Source organism: Mustela lutreola, chromosome 4 (genome assembly GCF_030435805.1).
Source record: "Mustela lutreola isolate mMusLut2 chromosome 4, mMusLut2.pri, whole genome shotgun sequence".
NCBI classification, from domain to species: domain Eukaryota; kingdom Metazoa; phylum Chordata; class Mammalia; order Carnivora; family Mustelidae; genus Mustela; species Mustela lutreola.
Window position 1 is genome coordinate 187,201,120 of NC_081293.1, and position 22,530 is coordinate 187,223,649.

A 22,530-nucleotide genomic window follows, 5' to 3' on the forward strand; every position below is an offset into this window, starting at 1 on the left:
TTTCTTTTGGGGGTTTCCCACTTTATAGAGAAGTAAGCATCAGCTCTAAATGGATTATGTTATTTACATGCCTCTGATAAAGTTCAAAGGACAAGCTCTGGCTTTTCACAACAACCTGGAAAAAAAACAGGTTGAGAAATACATCTGCTAATCTCTTTTCCCTCCCACTGCTCCTCCCTCTGGCTCTTCTTAGATTAATAGGGCCCTAGAAGATCTTTTCAAAGAGACTCCTCTAGAGGCATCCAGAATCAGTGCTAAAATTTGAAACCCAGAGTCTCTCCAGGATGTACCTCAGCGCTGTAAATCACCGCATTCCTCTAAGTGATGGAAACAGCATTCCGATCATCGGTCTTGGGACATACTCAGAACCTAAACTGGTAAAATTTTCTCTCTCTCTTTTATTTTAATGTTTTGAAACTCTCCTAGAACATAATCTTTAACTCATTTTGAGTGGATCTCATTGATTGACTTTTTATAATGAAAGTTATCTCTAGAGTACTATTTGGCATTATGAGTACTGAGCCAGAGGTTAAAACTCTATCAGTTTATAATTTAAAATTATCTTTAAGCTTAGAAGATGGGACCTTTCTTCTTCCTTTGATGAAATTTAGCTGAATACGGATTATTAGAATGAACTGAGGCACATGAAGTTTCTGAGTTTACCACTTGTGGGGTTTTTAAAACTTTTATTTGAGAATTTCCAGTTCAATCTAACAAATACTTAATAAAAATCTCCAGGTATGAAGCACTAGGCTATAGAAGCTTCAGATATGAAGGGAGCAGTGTCTGTGCTACCTAGGTATTAGAAATCAAATAGGGGAGGCAGATTCTTTAATAGCTAATTATAGAAGGATGAAGATAAGAATAAATGCTATCCTAGAACTACAGACTATTTCTCTGAAAACACTGAATTGTTAAATTTGACCTTCAGGAATGAGTGGGTTGCCATTTAAACACAGTTTCTACTTGTAAGAAAAATATCTTTCTGCTTTCCTCATTGCAATTCAAATTTAATGCTGATTATCAGAATGAACCATCGTATGTGTAGAAATGCTACCAGAATTGTAGCATTAGATCAGATTTGTGTGATCACATAGGAATGACCTCCAGAAAGCTAACCACGAGTTAGAAGGCAGAAAAAGAGAGCTGAGGCAGGGCGTTTGGGGCAAAGGAGAATTACAGAGGCACAACGATAAATGATATGTCCAGCAAAGGCCAAGCCCGCAGTGGCTGGCACAAGGAATTAGTGGTGGAAGCAACGGCAGCTAGCTCTGGAAATGCAGGTTGAGACTAGATCATAAAGGACCTTGAATGCCATGCCAATGAGCTGGACCTTCACTCTGTATAAAAGGAGGAATTATGTGAGGTTTGGAAACAAAGGAAAAGCATCATGAGATCAGTACTTTCGAAAGATAATTCTGGGGCAGCACAGAGAATGGAAGACAGAAAAAGAAAAATAAGCCTAGAGTAAGCAGTTAGTTAACGAACTCTCCTATCACAATCCCACATTCCATTGCAATTGCCCAGTCCCCTTGTTTTTGATAATGCGAGGGAAAACCACTATTGGAACAATTACAAGGATCTAAATCATTGGCCCCTTCCTCTTCTTTCTTTGCCCATTATCTGTCTTTGATCTCATTCACAACCTTGGCTCCGACCACATCCATGCAGAGACACCTAGTTCTTATTTTTTTTGGTTATATGTCCCCATACAACTGTGGACCGGCTACATCAGAACCCCTTGGGGATTTAAAAAAAAAAAAAAATACAGATCCTCAGGCTTCACCTCTGTTCTACTGACTCTGGATCTTAAGGGATAGAGACTGCATTTAACAAGCTCTTTGGATAATTCTGTTGGACAGTCAAGTATGTACTCTGTCTTCCTCAGACATCTCTAACTCAAAATGACAGAATTACACTATCCATCTCTCCTTCCCCCAGCCCCTGAAATACTTCTCCTCCTAGAAAATAACATTATCACTCTGAGCCCCCCAAGCCAGAAGCCTGACCATATTCCTACATTCTGCCCTCTTCCGCATGTTTCTCCTTGTCCACATTCTATCCAAATGATTGCTATTCAATTTATCTCAGAAATATGTTTTCAATTCATACCATTCTCTCTAACTCCTTTGTCACTGCCTTAGTTTAGGTTCTTAATTTATCAGTAAGTTATTCTCCCAATTTTCTCCCCTCCAGTTAATGATCCAAACTGGGGCTCTCAGGATCTTTCTCAGACCCAAATCTGATCATGTCACTTCTGTGCTGAATTATTTCAGTGGCTCTCTTTCAATTACAGGGTAGAGACCACATTCCTGACCTTGCACACTGAGCTTTCAAGGTTCAGACAAGATCCATCTGTCCAGCATAATCCACCACCACTCTTCTACCTTTCCCACTGGGTGTAAAACACACCTGGATGAGTTCCTGGAACAACTCTCCCATCTCCATGCTCATGAACATGCTGCCTTCTACCTGGAACACCCTTTCTCTTGGCTTTTCACTTAGCCAACTTCTACTAAACCTTCAAGACTCAGCTCAAGGACACCACTCCTTAGAATCCCCACCCTCCATCCACCACAACTTGTCCCTCTTGTATGTTCACATGGACTCTTTTACTTGACTCTACTGTAGATCTTATCACACTGGATTGTAATCCTTGTTTCTCTACAATCTGCCTCACAAGACTATGAAATCCATTATAAAAGAGATTTCAGTTCTGTATTTCCAAGGTAGTATTTAATAAGTAATGGATATTCAGCTGATGCTTTCCAATTAATTAGTTTATAAAAGGGGATCTCTATGTTTGTGAGCATGTGACACTAGGAAGATATAAATAGACATGACAGTAATAGCGAACATTTTGAGGACACTTAACATGCACCAGGAACTCCTTTGAGGGCTTCACATTACATGTATTTTCTAATGTAATCCTCAAGACATTAAGAAATATACACCATGTGACCCCATTTACAGATGATAAAGCTGAAGTATAGAGAGATAAAATTGCTCCAAACTTACAGTGCTAGGGAACAGAGTTTGGATTTGAACAGATAGATGTACTTTGGGTCCAGACCCAATATTCTTTTTTTTTTTTTTTTAAGATTGATTGATTGATTGACTTGACAGAGAGCGCATGCACAGGCAAGGGATGTGGCAGGCAGAGGGAGAGGGAGAAGCAGACTTGCAGAGGAGCAGGAAGTCCCAAGCAGGGCTCTATCCCTGGACGCTGGCATCATGACCTGAGCTGAACTCAGACGCTCAACTGACTGAGCCATCCAGATCCAGTGTTCTAATCCCTCTACTCTATTGTCTGTTAAGAATATATCTAATGTCAATGAAACTTCAAATTTCTATAACTTTCTGTGTATTTCTATTTATGAAAGTACATAGGAATATACATCCTGAAAGTATGTAGAGTGTGTGTGTGTGTGTGTATCCTGAAACTCACTTGGGCTCAAAGTGTTGTACCTAACAATAAGTACTATTAAGTACTTTCTGGGTGTCTAGTAATATTCAATGCTATAGGTTAGAGACATTCAGAATCACATGTTATTTCCCCAAGAGTTATAATTCACTTCAGAAGATAAGACATACACCAGTTAGACAATATGATGTAAGAAGAATACTATGAAAAATGGAGGTCACGCACACACCAACTACATTTGTGATCAGAAAATATTACCAACTGTAAAATAATGAGTGGAGTTAATGGTCTCACAAAATCAGAAACTCTGATGTAACGAAAAATATACCACATTTATCTGGAAGGTTTGTTGGGCTGCAGAGGGAGATGAGGGGTGGGAAGAAAGGATTATCTCACATAAAGCAGATTCATGGCTTTCTATTCCAACCTATGCAAGGGCTAACTCCTTTATCATCTTCCCAGGACCGATGAGGAAGAGGCTAGAACTATCCGTGCCCAAGTCAGCCACCTTGAAATGAAAGTACTCAATTTGATTTAACTTCAGAATCAGTCTTAGTCCTAAAGGCAAAGTCTGATGCCAAAATTTAGTTTTCTCTACTTGGCATGCCTGAGAGTCTTTTCAAACCCTCATTCCACAACAAAGGGTAGAAGGCAAATGCCTTCTGAGGTAACTCTTTACCTGAAATTCATTTGTGTTTTGTGTTTGCGGTCGTGTCAGTCAGTATCTGTCCTGGGATCCTGCTCACTTTTTACAGAGAAATTAGACAGCCGGAGAGGGCCGGGGAAAGATCCAGTGACATCTTCAGGGGATTACTTCAGAATTCAATTCAGAATTACTTCAGAATTCAATTACTTCAGAATTCAGAATTCAAGGGATTACTTCAGAAAGAGTGAGAGCCCACATGAAAGGCCAAAGTCAGAAAGGCTAACAATGTCTCGAGTGACCTCTGCCCTGGTCAGATTCCACCAGAGCATGTAGGGACAGGAACTGGAAAAGCAACTTGGAGGAGCAGTACCATGAAGCTGTGTGAGGGGCCCCAGCCCAGCTTCTCCTGGCTTTCAAAAAGATTTTTCTTTCTCTGAATGTGCCCAAATTTCTTATAAAGGTGTTTCATGCCCATCGACTCAGAGAATTTAAGATGGAACCAGCACTTAGTGTCACCAATCACTCTGTGCATTACGCCACCTGGTGATGGCTAATGAAAACTAAAAACGTGCAAATTATCTAGGTGACTCTTTTCCTTTTGAAAGCTTCCCAGAACATTTTCATTCAGGAATGCAATAGTTTATAACAGCTTCCCAACAGATTTCCCTACAGCTCCATCTGAAAAGGTCTGCCACATGACAGTGTCTTATTCCTTTGGATCTTACTCCTTTTTTGAGTTTTTGATGAAAATTAACTGTGTTTTTATGAACATCAGCCCATGGAGTTAATAGCCCATATTTATAAAAAAAACTTCAGGTAAAACTCAAGAATGTTACCAGATGTGCAAAGGACACAAGTCCAGGACCACTGGTAAATATTTTCACAGAGAAAGAGACACATATGACTAAAATATAAGGAAAAGCTGAACTGCTTTAAGAGAGATGAAACTGGTTCAAAGTTAAAGTAGAAATGAGAGAATCAGTTACAAGGTAGATCAAGTCCTAGGAAGTGGAGTGGGGGTCGTAAATGATCCGGTATTCCTTCCTGGGTGGTCCACATTGAGATTTCTGTAGCTGCAAGCAGTTTTCAGTCTGAAGAGTGAGCCGAAGGCTTTGTATCTGGGGCAAAGGAGAGGTGAAGTCCAAACCTTTCATGAGTACCAAGGGGGAGCTTTAAACATCAAGTACATTCTGCCCCTGATCTGGATGGGGATGGGAGGCACAGGCTTAGGACTGTTCTCAGGATTTTGCCATCCTTTAAATACCGCATGCTTTCTCCTCAATGCCCATCGAATCCTCCTCCTCTTCTCAACCCAAGGAACCGTGTTTCGCTTTGTTCTCATACCAGGCATATTTATTATACACTGGGAACCACATGTTAAAGGAAAAGAATAATGCAATGACACTTGTTATAGCTTGAAAAGGAGAACTTGATTCACAGGCACGTGCTGTCGTGATAGGTCTAGGAACCACTGTGATGGGATTTTGCACGAGGGGGTACTGAGAGTCTGGGCTTCGACTCTGAATACAGTATGGGCAAGTCGGAATTTACAGCCAAGGTCAGTGGCTGGAAAATTACTGAGAGGAAACATCAGGGATAAGGGGGGATTCTTGTGAGCCAACTAGACATCACCTGGGCTGGTGGTGGCAGATGACGACTCTAACTAGACAGGAAGGGGGAATCAGATATGGAGGGTGGGGGTTGTTCCTAAACAGACTTATCAGGATTCTTGCTGAAGTTGGGTGATGCAAAGGCAAAAAATCCTTGTCTTGTGCTGGTGGTTCTATAGCCTCTACCTAAAAAGACCAGGAACCAGGCAAGAAGTTCGATCAAGTGTCAGGGGAGTTAAGTCTATTTGTCTGTTTTGTCCTGCTTTTCCTTTCTAATAGCAGGCATGAGAGCAAGATTAAGCAGAACCAGAGGTCCACCGACCCATCCAAGGATAGCGACTTTCTCCACTACAGCCGATTATATGCATAAGCAAGGGTCCAGTGTGGCCTGATTTTCTAACAGTTTTCGGGAAATCTTGTAAAGTAGTTATTAATTTTAAGTAATAGAAGCTCATTTAGAGTTTTGTAAAATGCTCTGTGAGCTAATATTCTGAGGGTCAAGAATTCAGTTGGTGTTTATTTTTACTTTTAATATAGTGTATGTTCTGAGGGTTTGTTTTTTTTTAATTTTTTTCAGCATATTCTGAGTTCTTTCCAGTACATGTGATCTCCTCACCCTCACACACCTGCCACAGAAGCCTTGGCTTTAAAAAATCAAACACCAAGAAATGACCTCTGCATTTTGTTTATATATGTATATATTACCTTCCTTCTATCTATCTTATCTATCTATAGATATATGGAATATGGTGTGTATGTATACACACACACACACCATTATATATACATATATACCATTCCTCTGCAGAGTTAATTAGTGCTGTACACCAAGCTACAGCACTGGTATGGGGAGAGGGAGCCAATGGGGGTAACAAAAACATAACAGGGTGTAAAACATAGGTTTATTTTTCAAAAATATTAACCTGCCCACATTACAGTGAATTAAAATGAGAAGAGACAGAACACATAGAGATCAGGTGAGAAGGCCTCCATAATAAATCAGGCAAAAAAGAACAAAGACTTGAACATGGTTGGTCGCTGTGAGGAAACTAATTTGGCTGGAGCCTTGGAAGGAAGTAACTTGGCTGAAGGCCACACACCCCTGGGAGAAGCTCTCCAAAGCTGGCGACCACTCAGATCTAGGCTAAGGAGAACAGATGGGAGACCCAAGGCCAAAAATGAGGCTTTAGACCAAAGTTCTTCAAATCTAAAGCTTTGAAACTTACTGAGTCACTTATCCTCTTATTTTTGATCTACCTCCTTTTCTTTTTTTAACAGTTAACATTTTGAAAGACAATGGACTTAAGGAGGGACAGATACTTAGATAGCTAATATTTCTTTGCGATAAGATCCAAAATGAGAGTATACCAAACCCCAGAAACTCTGGGTGTGTCTTTTTCAACCTGAAAGCCTTCCTCCGTCACGACAGGATTGCTCTTCTAATTTTTATGATGATAATTTTCTTGCTTTTTTCTAACAGTTACACAACTGTAACATTTCTATACAATATTTGAACTTTATATGAATAGAAACACTGGACGTACTTTTTTTCTGCTTCTTTTTCTAAATATAATGTAAATTTCACCCATGTTATTAATTGTGGTCTTTGGGCACCTGGGTGGCTCAGTTGGTTAAGCCACTGCCTTTGGTTCAGGTCATGATCCCGGAGTTCTGGGATCGAGTCCCACATCAGGCTCCCAGCTCCTGGGAGTAAAATGGGGGTGCCTGGGTGGCTCAGTGGGTTAAAGCCTCTGCCTTCAGCTCAGGTCATGATCTCAGGGTCCTGGGATCGAGTCCCACATCAGGCTCCCAGCTCCTTGGGGAGTCTGCTTCTCTCTGACCTTCTCCCCTCTCATGCTCTCTTTCACTCTCTCTCTTTCCCAAATAAATAAATAAAATCTTAAAAAAATCATGGTCTTTGACCATTTTTATTACTCTGTAATTGCTTAATTATAAAAATATGCCAGCATCCATTTTACTGGTTTTTTTTTTTAAGATTTTATTTATTTATTTGACAGAGATCATAAGTCGGCAGAGAGGCAAGCAGAGAGAGAGGAGGAAGCAGGCTCCCTGCTGAGCAGAGAGCCGGATGTGGGGCTCGATCCCAGGACCCTGAGACCATGACCTGAGCTGAAGGCAGAGGCTTTAACCAACTGAGCCACCCAGGCACCCCCATTTTACTGTTGATGGACATTTGAATTGCTGCCAGTTTAGGGCTTTGCAGACTCTAGTGCTGCAGATTCCTACACAGGTCTTATTGTACACATGCATGAGTTTCACTAAGATGTACACCTAGGAGTGGGACTGCCATCCCATCGAGTACAGTATCTTCAATTTTAGGAGATGATGTCAATATAAAATAATTTCCAAGCTATTCATATAATTTACACTTTTTCCAGCAATGTATGAGAGTACCCCTGCTCCACATGCTCACCAACATTTGGTGTCATTTTAATTTATGCAGTTCTAGCAAGCGTGGAATGGTCTCTTGTTGTGGTTTAATTTTCATCTCCTTTACTCTAGATGAAACTGACCAGTTTTTCATATTTTTATTAAACATTTTGGTATCTTTTGCAAAGTGCGCCTTCTGTGCATTTTTCTTTATTGGACTTCTCTTATTGATTGTGGATTTGTAAACGATCTGGTATCAGTCCTTTGTCAGTTATACCTATGTGAAAATACCTCTTCCTATTTGTCTTTTTACACTTTTAATGATGTGTTGACAAAGGAGTTTCTTGGCTTTAATGTGGTCACATTTATCACTCTTAATGTATCATTAATACTCTCTGTAGCTTAAGAAATCCTTCTTTACCCTGGTGTCTTGGGTTGGCTACTCTGGAGAACAGCCTCTAAGAAGGAGACTTGCATGCAGGCGGCTTAGTGGGGAGTAGTCTCAGGAATCAGACCTGCAGGGGAGTAAGAAAAGTCAGTCTGTTTGGTGTAAAGAATTGCACTGTGATCCATTTGCTCATTAGTCCCACAGGGAGCTCTGGAATGGTGCTATAGGGTTGTGCTAAGTTGAGGTAAGAGAGCCTGGCTGTTGTGTCCAATATCATTCATAGAGGGGATCAGATGTGAGTAACCAGCAGCCAACCCTGCTGGCAGCTGAGCAAATGAGTGCCTCCATCCTGTGGTACACCGCGACAGCCACTACGTTTTACCCCTGGTGCCAACTGAACCTACTGGCTTTGTATGCTGAGTTCACCCCTGGGAAAAGCTCTTCCAGAATTTTGCTGGGTCTGTCTCTTGGAAAAGTTTTTAAAGAGGTAGGTTAGCAGAATGAAGTAGCTCTTGTGACTAAAGCTGCCTTCAATTTGCAACTTCTCTCCCTCCTGGACTACCCATTCTAGATTTCTCTCCTCCTTAACCAACATCTCTTCTGATCTAGGTGGCTTATGAAATATCACAACCTAAATCTTTATCTCTCAAGTTGTCTGAGCCCCTGGTCCACTTCTCCTTCTCAGATCATAGCTGCTGCTTTTATCCATTAACTTTCAAGAGTGGGAAGAGGTATTGGATGGCCTAAGTGCCCAGTGTTTTCCTCCCTGGCTTATCAAGTAACAGTGAAGGAGGCGTATCTCTTCCTGGGATATAGTTACTTACCCCTGCCGGCCAGTATGGCAACACCTTTCCGCACATACTGAATTCCTGAAATAAGGGGACTGGGTTCCCCCTGGGAACTAAGACTAGAAACTACGATCCACAGAGCCTTAAATTCACGGGTGAGAAGTATTCATTTTCTAAGTGAGTCAAAGGGAGTAATGCTAAGCTGAACCACTTCTACTGTGTTTTCAGACTTGTGTATACTTATTGGGGACACAACACAGTCTAAATGGATGTTGACTAGGGTATGCGTTACAGCCTGGAAGATGGCAGTGCATCCTCTCCCCTTTTTTAAGTGGAGGAAGGGTGCTGTTGACCATTTTAGAAAACAGAATTCTTTATTTCACTGATATCATCCTTAATGGTGGGTCAAAATTTTGCATTTAAGATTCTACTATCATATCCTTTATTTAGGTCTCCGAGTATGGTATTCTATTTGATCTTTCTGAGTTTTCCTTACAGTGAATTTTCTTAAAGAATATATCAGAATGCACATACAGTTCTCTTATGCTACATTTAAGAATTATAAAGAAGCATTTTTCTCACATCCATATTTCCAACTACTTCCTCCATATTGATTAGAATTAAGTCCAAAATAGTAATTCACCTCATTGCTGCTTCTGCCATATGAAGGAAAATATTTTTAGCAAGCAAAGACTGTACCAGATATTCAGCTTTTAGAAAAGGCTCTTTCATGGTAGCTGAATAATAGAAGACTCTCACTACTATAACTTGCTTCTGTGCCGTGTCTTTATGAAATAAAGCATCATTCGTACGTTACTTCAGACTGATGGTTAATACCATGCTCCTAACTTAATCTTTGTCTTTCTCATCTTCTTTATCCTAAATGCTCTCCCCTATGCCTCTTGTCTTGGGTTGATCTTTGAAAACATGAGCATATATTTTAATATGCATTTTTTGGGGGGTTTTCCCCTTGTATTAAATCTATTCATGTTCTATACTTACATTTACCAATTTCAGCCACAAAAATTTCAGTGCTATTTCTGAGATTGTATTTACCATTCCACATGAAGTCTTATTCTTTCCATTAATACTATGTATATACTGATAATGGAAGTATATTTTTATCTTTTCCCTTAAATTTCTGGATTCTACCCCAAGCCTCCTCTTCCAGTATACTTTTGTTGTCACACTTGCTGTCGTCCTTAACATCTCATTTTACAGAGTGTTTTGCAGAGCTTTTTGGCCTCAATTTCTATTCAAGCTCTATTAATCATGCTGTCAATTAAAAAAACTGAAGAGGTATTTCTGACATTCCTGGAATGTGTCTCTTTTCCTAGCTATTTGATATTTGTGACTATGAATCTTATTTTCTAATACCATCTGTGTAGCCAATTTGTTCATTTTTCATATCCTCTTATTTTCCTAATAGTGATGACTTTCAACTGAAGTAGGGAAAGAAAATATAATTTATGCTTCCAGTGCTTTTTATTTCCAGCCCAGGACTATAAAGTCACTAGAAATGTACGAGATTTCTTGTCTCACTCAATCTCAATAAATCAACTTCTGTGGGCCAGAATTCACAGGTCTGTTGAGATTTGTCAAGCATTTGGTTAGAACACTGAAGATACAGAAGCAAGCACAAGTAGTTCTCAACATTTGTGAACAAGATCAGAATGATCACCATCTGAATAAGGGATCAATTAAAATCTACAAATAAGATTAACCCTCTCTTCCTTCACACAACCTGAAAGATGATTTAAACATTTTATTTGGCAAGCCTAGATGCTTGTCTTGATGGAAATATCCACCAAGGCTTCCATTTTTCCTTAAGAAAAAAATGTAAGTAAAATGAGACACATTCGGGGCGCCTGGGTGGCTCAGTAGGTTAAGGCCTCTGCCTTCAGCTCAGGTCATGATCCCAGGGTCCTAGGATCTAGCCCCGCATCAGGCTCTCTGCTCAGCAGGGAGCCTGCTATCTCCTCTCTCTCTCTCTCTGCCTGCTTCTCTGCCTACTTGCAATCTCTCTCTGTCAAATAAATAAATAAAAAATATTTTTAAAAAATGAGACACATTCATGTTTATTTAAAACATGTTATGTCATGTTTAGTTATGTCATCATAACTAAAGAACAGTGATTTATATGCAATCTGAAACATGGATAACTTAACACTTCCAGTGTCAAGAGTTTTTCAGGTTTTTTGGTTCTATCAACGTCCGGGAGAGAGTATATTCATATGTTTCATGCAGGTTAATAAAATGAACAAATATTTGGCTACCAAATTTAATAAAAATATATCTTGAAAATCTAACATGCCCCCCAATACTCTTCTTTCTCAGTTAATTGAGGAATAATTGATATACAATAAATTGTACTTATTTAAAGTATTCATTTTGATGAGTTTGACTCATATGTACACCCATGAAGCCATCACTACAATCAAGATGGTGAACATATCCATCACTGCAAAAGTTCCCTTGTGTTCTTTTATAATCCTTCCCTGCCACCCATGCCTGTACCCCCTGTCCCCCACCCCAGGTCATCATTGATCCGCATCTACACTATACATTAGTTTCCATTTTCTGGCATTTTATATAAATGGAATCATAATGTTTTTATTTTTCATCTGGCTTCTTTCACTTAGTGTAATTTTCCTTATAGTCACCCATGTGGCTATAGCAGTACTTCATTTCTTTTTACTACTGAATGATATTCCATCCTGTGCATGTATCTCTGTTTATCCAAAACTTTTTTTATAATGGAGCCTTCTTCAATGAACTAGTGCCTTCCTATAACATAGATGTCATGCAATCTCTTGTTGGTGGTAAAACTGATCAAGTTTCATTTCTGAGGCCACAAAGCTAGGGCAGACTTGGTATGGAAGGAGTCCTCCACTGAAGGTGGGAAGGGAATTCCCTGTGAGGTCAGTGTCCTCAACCTCCCGACACCATCTTCCAATCACAACATGGAATTGGGAACTTGTCCTTTGTTGTAAAACAATGTCTATGTGCAGAGCATCCTGATGAAGAATGATTAAAGGAAAGGTCTTTTTCTCTTCTTCCCCACCTTGCCTTTTCAGACCCCTAAGGGGACCTGTGCAAAGTCAGTGAAGATTGCCATCGATGTAGGGTACCGGCACATTGATGGGGCCTACATCTACCAGAATGAGCACGAAGTGGGGGAGGCCATCAGGGAGAAGATAAAAGAAGGAAAGGTGCGGAGAGAGGATATTTTCTACTGTGGAAAGGTAAGATCTTCCCTTCATCCTCCAATTCTTTATATTAATAATGGGTCTTGTATCACTTTTCTCTGTTAAAGAATGTTGGGCTCGCCAAGAATAGTGAGTTCTCAACTCCCAAATTCCTCATTTGTGCCTAGAAGTCAGGGACTGATTAATTAGCTTGTTGAAGGTTAAGGCAATACTCCTTCTTCATACATGGGCATTGATTTAAGACAGTATGGGAAGAGCCAGAAAAAGAACTGGGGAGTCAAGGCGGGGGTGGGGGGGGTTGGTGGTGGTTCATATTACATAAGCATTTGCCAAAGCTTTCTTTAAAAGGGCAGCCTTCTTTTTTTTTTTTTTTTTCTATGCCTATTTGTCCATAGATTGCTGGTTTTTTGTTTTTTGTTTTTTTTAAATTGAGCTACAAGTCACATACCATAAAGTTCACCAGTTTAATCAATGGCTTTTCATGTACTCACAAAGTTGTATAACCATCACTACTACCTAATTCCAGAATGTTTTCATCACTCCAAAAAAGAGCCCCATACCTACCAGTAGTCACTCCCCGTTTTTCCTTCTCCCCCTCCAGTTACTGGCAACCACTGACCTGCTTTCTGTCTTTATAATTTTCCTATTTGGGACAACTCATACAAATCAAACATGATACGTGGCCTTTCGCATCTAGCTTCTTTCACTTAGTGTAGCATTTTCTAGGCTCATTCATGTTATAGCATGTATGAGAATTTCATTTCTTTTTTTATGGTCAAATAATACTCTATTGTATGGATATGTGACATTTCATTTATATCATTACTTTTGAGCATTTGAAATTTCCAATGTTAGAAATCACTATCCACTGAAGAGCAATCAGAAAGATAAAGCATCAAGATAAAGCCTGTGGAAATACAGGTTGCATATTTCCAAGCAGCTTTGCAGAAATTAAGCTGTACAACTTTGGAGAACATGTAATACAACTCTCCTGAGTGTTCTAAAAGAGAACAAGATACCGCTTCTGACTTCATCCACTCCCCAGACACCCCCTCCTCCTAGCTCCCTACTCAGGCTCTTTGCCAAGATCCCTAGGAGTTTGTGGTGCCCCAAGTCTCCAGCCACTTACAGATTATCATTCCAAGGGGCCACATATAGCCACTTTCCCAAAATATCAGCCTGAAGCTTTTTACTTTATCATAGCTTTATAATTTTGATTCCTTAAGATTTTATTATTACGGTCTCTCCTTAGAGTAAATACCAAAGATTAACCTGGTGCTCCCAAATATTTCTGATGAAAAATTTCTTGAACTCAGATCCTGAGAACTAAGACCAAAGAAGCCTGCCCAAAGTGAGGAATATTTTTGAAGATTTATGTCTTATTCAAATTTTTTTTCAGACTTTTACATCCCTCCCCATGATATATTCTTATTTGTTTCATTTTGTTTCAGGGTAAAAATTAGGTTTTTAAGTTACCACTGAGAAAAATAAACCAAAAAACTTTTCTTATCTCCCCTGGTAAACAGTTAATGTTATTGCAGTATCTATCATATTGGAAAAATTGAACCAAATTATGTCATCCATTTCACAAAGTTGCTAAGAGTTAACATTTACAAAGCACTTAAACATAGTACCTGGCTCAGAGCTAGGACTGTTTGTGTTTGTTGAATAAAAATAACATGTATAAGAAAGAGTTTTCAGCTCAATAGGATGGCAGCAATAACACACTAAATGGGCCCACAGTAATGACAAAAACACATTTTTCCACTACTCCTTCTACATTGTTTTTGCTTCTTTATACATTTAAGGCAAGAAAAAAATTATTGTCCAATATAAAGGAAAATTAAATTTTACCAATTTTGCTTGCCCTTACTTATGACAAAAAGGGTACAGAAATTTCATTTTTTTCCCCAAAAAACACTTTGAACATATTTGATGCTCCAAGAAAATGTATAAACTTATCCCAAGGTTCTGAGGCTCCCTCAGTGCCCTATGCTTTTTAGAACCTGAGGGGATACACCTGACAGTTTGACAATCTAAGCCTTAATCTTTCATTATCTAATATTTTAGAGACTGAGTAATTTCTTTTTCTTTATTTCTTTCTTTTGTTAAGCTAAGTTTCTTTTCTTTTTTCCAGCTTCATTGAGGTGTAATTGACATATAACATTTTATAAACTTAAGAGGTATACCATGTTGATCTGATACACTTCTGTATTTCGCAAAATGATTTCCACCATTGTGTTAGCTAACACCTCCATCATATCACATAATTGCCATTTCCTTTTTGAGGTGAGGACACTTAAGATCTCTTAGCACCTTTTAAATATATGATATAGTAGTGTTAACTATAATCACTATGCTTTATATTAGATTTTATTTTATATTTATATATCTCATATATAAATTAGAAAGTGTTTAATATAGTTAATTGAATGATATAAAATATATATTATATAAAATATATTTATTATATAAAACTAAATTAATAATATTTAGTTAGTTAGTTAGTTATATTGGATCCCTAAAATTTGTTTGCCTTGTCATTGAAAGTTTGTATGGATTGATCAACATCTCCCCATTTTCATCTGTGGATAGCTGTCAAATTATTGACCTTTATTGGAGAGGCCCAGGCTGGGTCCTTCACACCACTATTTTAGTGATTATTATTAGTTTAGCCAGAGAGCCAGTAATTTCATAGTATGAACTGGCAGAATTTCCCTGGGGTCTGAGTAGGACCAAATGAGAACAAAGGAGCAGAAAAAGGATATCTAAACGTTTGCAATAACTTAAAGTTTCACCAGCTTCTGCACCACCTGTCCCAAGGTGAAGGATCCGGTGAAGTCACTCACACAACCATATTTCTTGTCCACTAAAGCACATCTTTTATCACAGTGTCATGAAAATAAAGTGCTAAACCCAACCCTCTAGTGAGACCCATGTTCCCTAGCTACACAATGAGGAAAAGCAAAAGTAATGAAGGTCAATTCAGAAGTTAGCAGAGAGCAGGGCAAGACTTTGTCCCTGAACTAGGTACTCTGTGCTTCAGGTGGATTTTCAAGTCTCTGGTATTGTGTTTGGATAAAGTATATTCCAGGTGTCAAAAGTTGTATGAACTCATCCTATACCCAGATGACACTGCAGCATAAAGATATTTTTGTAAAATGAAAAGAGTGAATAATGTATAGGAGTGCTTTATTAAGAATAAAGGGCTGCATGGTTGTTTTTAAAAAAAGTATAGATGTTAGTTAACTATCATCTTTTTATTCTTTCAGCTGTGGGCTACAAAGCATGAGCCAGAGATGGTCCGCCCAACTCTGGAGAAGACACTTAATGTCCTCCAGCTAGATTATGTGGATCTTTACATCATTGAAATACCCATGGCTTTCAAGGTAAGTGCAGATGCCTAGAGGCTAGGTCTCTGCTCGCTGGCAACCATTAGCCAGCAGCTGTGCTTGTGATGCTATGAAACCAGTTTATTACTTATTACCATAGAGTGTTAGGGTGTTCTGTTACTATAAATCAAATAGTACTGACCAACCCCAACAAATGCCTACAAAGATTATGTGTAACAGACTCAGTCCTGGAATCCTAGTTTCTTTATTCATAATCCAATGAACATGCTAATATATCTGCCCTTTACAACTATAGTTTAAACCCTCTCCATCAAACCAACATGTAGTCTCCTGACTGCCCTCTATATTTTAGCTAGCTAGCATTCAGACACACCCTTCTTGTTCACACAGTCATGAAAATGTCCCTGCAGAACATAATGCAAGATAATATATACAACTGAAAACCTGCTCGCCTCCCACTCCCTCCAAAATGACATAGCTCAAAGAATAGTCAGGTTTTTGAAGCCAGATCCAAGGACAGATTATTTATGTGATATCTATTCTTCTAGTTCAAATTCACTCCTCCTTTGAACTTTCTCAGTCTATGGGCTTGTTTATTTAACTACCCACAACACACCTGTATATGCCCTGCTAAAGAGCTGTCACTGCATTAAAATTTCATTGAGGGCAGGAGAGATTGAAAAACAAAATTGGCCGCTTGTCCACAGGATAAATCAGATCCTGCTGCTAGTCAGGAAGAACAAAGACTCTGCCAGTACAGTGGCCAGAATTCCTTTATGTAGCCAACCTGGTTGCCCCTGTTTTGTTCTCTGGAAACATTTCCTTCTCGGCTATCTTCTGTGGTCACATCCAACATGGACTTCAGGATACATTGCCCTTTTGCATCCTACTTCATGTACATATAGATTTGGGGACTTCATGATGGCCTTGGTAATCATAGACTTTCATAGTTCAGATTTCATGGACAAAGAAATATCCCTTAAAATGTAATATGCTTTCAGTAAATTCACATTCAGTCAAGTCCATGAATGAGCAGTTAAAACTAGAAATCTAATAGGGTCACATTTCCTGTATCTAACTTGTGGCCTATGGTTTCTGTCTCTTAGTCAAGAACTCCTTATTCTACTCACCTCCCCCATCTTCAGCTTACTGACCTTCATCTGACATGAAATAATATAAAACAGGCACAGTTAATGTATTCCTTGCACCCAGTCTGTACCTCATTGCATGGTGCACCTTTGTCCAGTAGGACATCTGTGGCCAGAGATCTTGTCTTCAGACACAATCAGAATTCTCCCAAAGTCCATTACTTCCCTCTAGGATTCCTACCTTCCTGCTTTGGCTGTCACTAACTTCTCTATCTCCTAAAGGCTCAGATATGAACCTCTGTCATCTTGGATGACATCCAGAAGTACAGAGTATGCATATTAGAAAAATAACATCTTACTTCTCATTTTACAAGCCTAGTAGCAACAAATACATCTTTCTTCAAGACCTCCTTGAAGACTGCAAAAATGACCAACAAATTCTAACACCCAGTGGTTTTCTACTAAGTCCCCTAAAGCTCCAGTCTTAGTAGGCCCATTTGTTTGCATCTCAGGACAGAACAAAGCAACAATTTAACAGATTGTATGCTATTACAGAGCAGGGATTACCAGCAACTTGAGATGGGATTCTTCTCATGGTCCACAAGCCCATGTTGACCTCACCAATTTCCCATTTTGGGCCCACTACTTGCCATAGCCCAGCATCTTTGTATTAGTTAGAACTTGTTATAAATGGCAGAAATCCAACTCAAATTGGTGTTAGCTAAAAAAGGAGCTAAGAATTCCAAGGGGTATCTAATTCAGGCGCAGCTGGATCCTGAAGTTCAAACTATGTATTCACCCCTTCATCTCTGTTTTGGTTGGCTTCATTCTCAAAAATCCTTCTCTATATGATGGCAAAGTGGCCACTGACATGCCAAACCTCCTTTGTCAGCACAATATGAGAATTCAGAGAAAGAGAGACCACACAGTAAACCTCATGTAGAAATACCAGCTAGCCTTCATTTGGTTGTGTACCTATTACTGACTAATCTTTGCTAAAGGCCAAATGAGTGACTGACTGACATCTATGACCAAACAACATGGAAAGAGCTCCTCCAGAGGGGACAGAGTAGGTATGATAGAAAACAAAATAACAGATATCTACTGTACTTAATTAGAGGCCACTTAACATAGCGGTAAGGAGCATGAGCTCCAAAAGCAGGCTGCCTAGTTTGAATCCCAGCTGTGTCATATACAGGCCAGATGACTTGGTCAGGTCATTACCTGACCACTTTCCACAATACCTAAACACCAGGCAGTAGAAAAAGTCCGTATGGGCTTTGGAATCATGCAGAAGGGGGAATGAATTTCAGCTTTATTATTTACTAGCAACAGTCACTTTGATCTTTCTTTCTTTCTTCCTTTCTTTTTGTTCTTTCTGAAATTCAGTTTCTTTATCAGTAAAATGGAGACAATAGGCAACTACCTTGACAAGTGTGAGGAGTCATTAAATTATATATGTGACATTGCTGGCACAATGTCTAACATTTTATAGATAATAAATGAAAGATGATATTCTGAAATCTTCACATGGAAGGGAATGTTATTAATAAGATATCCCAATAACCTAATTTCACAGAAGAGAAAGTTGAGGCCCCAAACAAGGAAGTAACTCACTCAAGTTTAAAGTTCATTAGAATGGGACCAGATGGTGGGTTCCCTGATGCCAACCTCATTCTTGTTCTCTTACATGACACTGCCTTCTGCCTTGTCTTTCCAAACCTAGCAATCCCAATACTCTGTGGACTATAGTGATTTTTTTAAATTTCAGGTTCTTGGGACTTGTAGCTTTAGCCCTTATCCTCACATAGCTAACTTCACTAATGTTCAAATGGTAGATTTCTAAGCTAAGTCTTTAAGATTTGGAAAGAGCATATATCTAAAAGTGAGAAAATGAAATTTACTTCTCTGTGGCTGACCAATGATTTGTAAAATCTTTTTGGGAAAGATAAAGAATTTCCATTCCTATTCTCAGATGGGATCAAGGCTCAAGGATACAGAGAGACAGTAAAACTTTTAACAGTAAGAAATTACACAGTATAATGACATTACTTCTCACACGAACCTATAATTCCTATAATGGAGAAATCAATCTTTGTAGCCAAAATATCACATGCTTTTTGAATCTCATCATATTTTTAACAAGAAAACTTTCTTGCTAAAATATTTTTACACTTTAATATTTTTTAAATGTGAAGTTAACAAGCAGATACAATTTTAGAACAACAAAATTTTAAAAATCACAATAGGACATTTTTAAGGATTTTTTTAAAGATTTATTTGAGAGAAAGAGCATGAGTTGTGGAGGGGGAGCAGAGGGACGAGGGGAGAGAATCTTAAGCAGACTCCATGTGGAGCTGGACAAGGGGCTCAAACCCAGGACCCTGTGATCATGACCCGAGCTGAAACCAAGAGTCTGACATTTGATCAACTCAGCCACACAGGTACCCCATGATAAGACGTTTTGAAAAGAAAGAAGTTACTGCTGAGTAGAATGAGAGTCAGTAGCATGGGTTTTTATAGGGCTGGATTATTCTTCTAGCAATATCTTACAGTAAGGAGCAGGCATAGAGGACAAAGACAGTGGGTTTATCAGGATGAATGGATTGGTAAAGTAGACACAGATGAAGGGAGGCATCATAGAAATATTTAACATGGGTACAGTCTTCATAAGGACTTAATTAAATCTGGAGAAGTAAAAATTATTTAACAGAGTTCATAATAGAGGCTTAAAAAAAGCCATTTCAGAACAGAAGGAAAACTAGGAAATGCAAAAGGCAAGAAATATGGAGAAAGACTGGAATGAAAAATGTGGGTCATAAGTGTTGAGAAGTTCAAAGAGCTTAATAATTAGAGATAGAAAGGGTAATTAACATGAATGGTTATGGGGCATTGAGGAGAAATGAGCCCTTTTCCTGTTCTCAGTGAGACAGAGGAATTGAGAAATTATTTTCACTAAAAAGTATAATGGAGAAAATGTTATCACCGGGGGGAAGTTTCATTCAGGTGAGATGACAGAAGGAACATTTTTCAAAAATTTTAAGAGTATAATTGATTTTTCTGGTTGCTTTTCAACAAAAAATTTCTATTATCAAGGTCTACAGACTTCCATCCTGCCATCCAATTCTAAAAGACACTTTGTCCCCATATTATCTGATCTCTTTCAATACAGGTGACTACTGCCTTTTTCTTTAAACATTTTCAGTTCATGGCTCTATGATAACACCATCTCAGAATGCTTTGACAGATTCTTCCCTGTCAACCTCCAAATGTCATTATGCCAGTACTCTATTCTTAATATTACCTTACTGGGCCACACCTTCTCTAAAGGTGATCAATCAAATGGATTGAACACCACTTTATATGCTGAGGACTTCCAGATTTGTCTACAGTCAAGACTTCTCTCTCAGCCTCTCTCAGATTTCTCTGTTTAATTGCCTCCTCAAATACCCAGTGAATGTCTAATTGCCATTTCAGTCTCAAAATATCCAAAACAAAACTCTTGGTGGCTAGCTTAAACTCAGGGAATGATCACCACCAGCCAGCCAAGGAGCCTAGAAATCATCTTTTATTTCTCTCTATCCTGTTTCCAAGCCCATAAGAGAAGGGTCCTATTTTTAGATAAGTGAAAAAGGAAAAAATCTGAAAATCAATGGTCAGTTTGAACTAATCCTTTAGTTGAAAAAGGATTACCCAAAAACTAGGTTTGATACTGAGATACTTTGTGAAGTAGAAAGCAGATGCTAAACTCCTGGAGGGCCCAGAAAAGAAAAGAAGAGAATCATTGGGCAGATTCATCAGAGCTAAGAAGTAATGGGCTGAGTTTTCCCTTATATGTAGGGAGCATTCCACTTATTAGCTACACTTTTCTTAGCTGAAGAACTTCCTCTCACCCTTCATGATGATCTTTGGTTTCTTATCAGAGTAAGAAATTTGCTGTTTTCAAATTTGGCAAGGGTTAGTGTTAGGTCAAAATATTGAACATAAAAGTCTTAATTCTCAACTTCTACTCCTTGTTTATGAGTAATTTTGTTATTAACTATTAGAGTGGCTGGTGGTGAGTGTGGCAAAGAATTGCACGAAGAGTAGAGCAAAGCAATAAACAGGACAGAGTTTATTCACTCTCCAAGGGAGGAAAGGGACCAGACATCCAGAGAAATGTTGGCCCCCAAGTTTCTGTCAGGCTGGGCCTTTTAAGGGACTTCAAAGGATCTGAGAGGGTTATAGCTGTACCCATTGCCAGGAGTGGGGGTTGGGGGGGTGGTGGTAGGGGAAGGGTTGACTCAGCCAGGTAGAGCAGGAGGCAACAGGTTTTTCAAGGGGCTCTGTCCAAGGCTCATCTGGGATGTGGGCTAGAATATATTTTGTAGTTGGTGTCCATTTTCCAAAAATGTAGGGCACCATGATCTAGAAAAACAGGGCAAAGTACTGACACCTGTGAGATTTGTCTGTATGTGTGGCTGGGGTCATTGTGGGAGTGGGGGAATTGAACAGATTCCTTTCATTACAAGAGAACATCATGGTTTAAGAACAATAATAATCTGTCAATAAATAAAGGAAAATGAATGCCTGGGTGAGATAATGAGACTAATGTGTCATATTTATTATATATAAATATAAAAATAATTAAAACTGAATTGCTTTCTCAGGGCCAGGCTATATGGTATAATGACAACTCAAATTCCATAATTTTAATTCCCAGATATAAATAAAATAAATTATACTCATTTTTTTTTTGTAGCCTGGAGATGAACCCTATCCTAAAGATGAGAATGGCAAATGGTTATATCACAAGTCAAATCTGTGTGCCACTTGGGAGGTAAGTTTAAATGGGTCTCTTTTCTTGAAGACTACATTTTTAAACTGTGATCTGACTATTCCTGTTCAATAAAGGGAGAGATGCAGCCTTTACTCCTAATGGAAAGTAATAGTAAGAGCAGGTATTTTTAAAAATAAGCAAAGTTGTATAAAATTCTCACTTCTTTGCACTGAAAAATTCTTGATTTTGTTTTGATGGAAAAGAAAAATGCCAAAAGAGAGAAGTGTAGAAAGAAAAAGAAAGTAGAGGAAGTAAGTTCTAATGTAACTATAAATAAAAAATGTATAAATGGGATAAATTCACAAATTTTTGAAGTTTCTCAAATAGAATTTACAAAAATCAATAATATGTTTAAAAGAAACAAACTTAAAACAATTCATGAAAAACTGAAAGAAAACTCTGGTTCCAATTCTGAGCAAGCTCCTTCCCCAGGATCATTAGAGTAGGAAAACTAGGAGAGAGTAATGAGAAAACCTGCATGGATTTATGATTGGGGTGGGAGATACAGATATTTTGAACTGGTTTGTTTATGAGGTAATATGACAGCTTTTACCTAGAGTAGAAGGCAGCCCAATAAGCTGTAAGAGGATAACATAGGACAAGACCTTAGAGTTCTTTTTGCTGTTTCTTCTCTTCTGCTATAGCTTGGAGCAAATCTTGTCTGCTCCACCCGTGCAGAAACTTAAGACTCATGTTCAGATGACTTCAGGAATCAAATCAGAGTAGCACTAAAAACCTGCACTTGTGAGAGGGTGAGAAAAACCCAAGTTACTGTCTGACCTCTGGTAATTGTTTCCCTCCTTCTCCCATTCCA

General features: G+C 38.7%; 1 protein-coding gene across 2 annotated transcripts in view; it reads left to right on the plus strand.

The window, feature by feature from the left end:
• Positions 1-203: 203 nt before the first annotated feature.
• Positions 204-22,530, plus strand: part of AKR1D1 (aldo-keto reductase family 1 member D1) — a 42,835-nt gene continuing 20,508 nt past the window's right edge. For both annotated transcript variants that reach the window (XM_059171960.1, XM_059171961.1), the window contains exons 1-4: positions 204-377; positions 12,325-12,492; positions 15,729-15,845; positions 21,639-21,716. In XM_059171960.1, the coding sequence (XP_059027943.1) occupies positions 285-377; positions 12,325-12,492; positions 15,729-15,845; positions 21,639-21,716 (456 nt within the window). In that variant the 5' untranslated portion in view covers positions 204-284. The remainder of the gene's footprint in view (positions 378-12,324; positions 12,493-15,728; positions 15,846-21,638; positions 21,717-22,530) is intronic.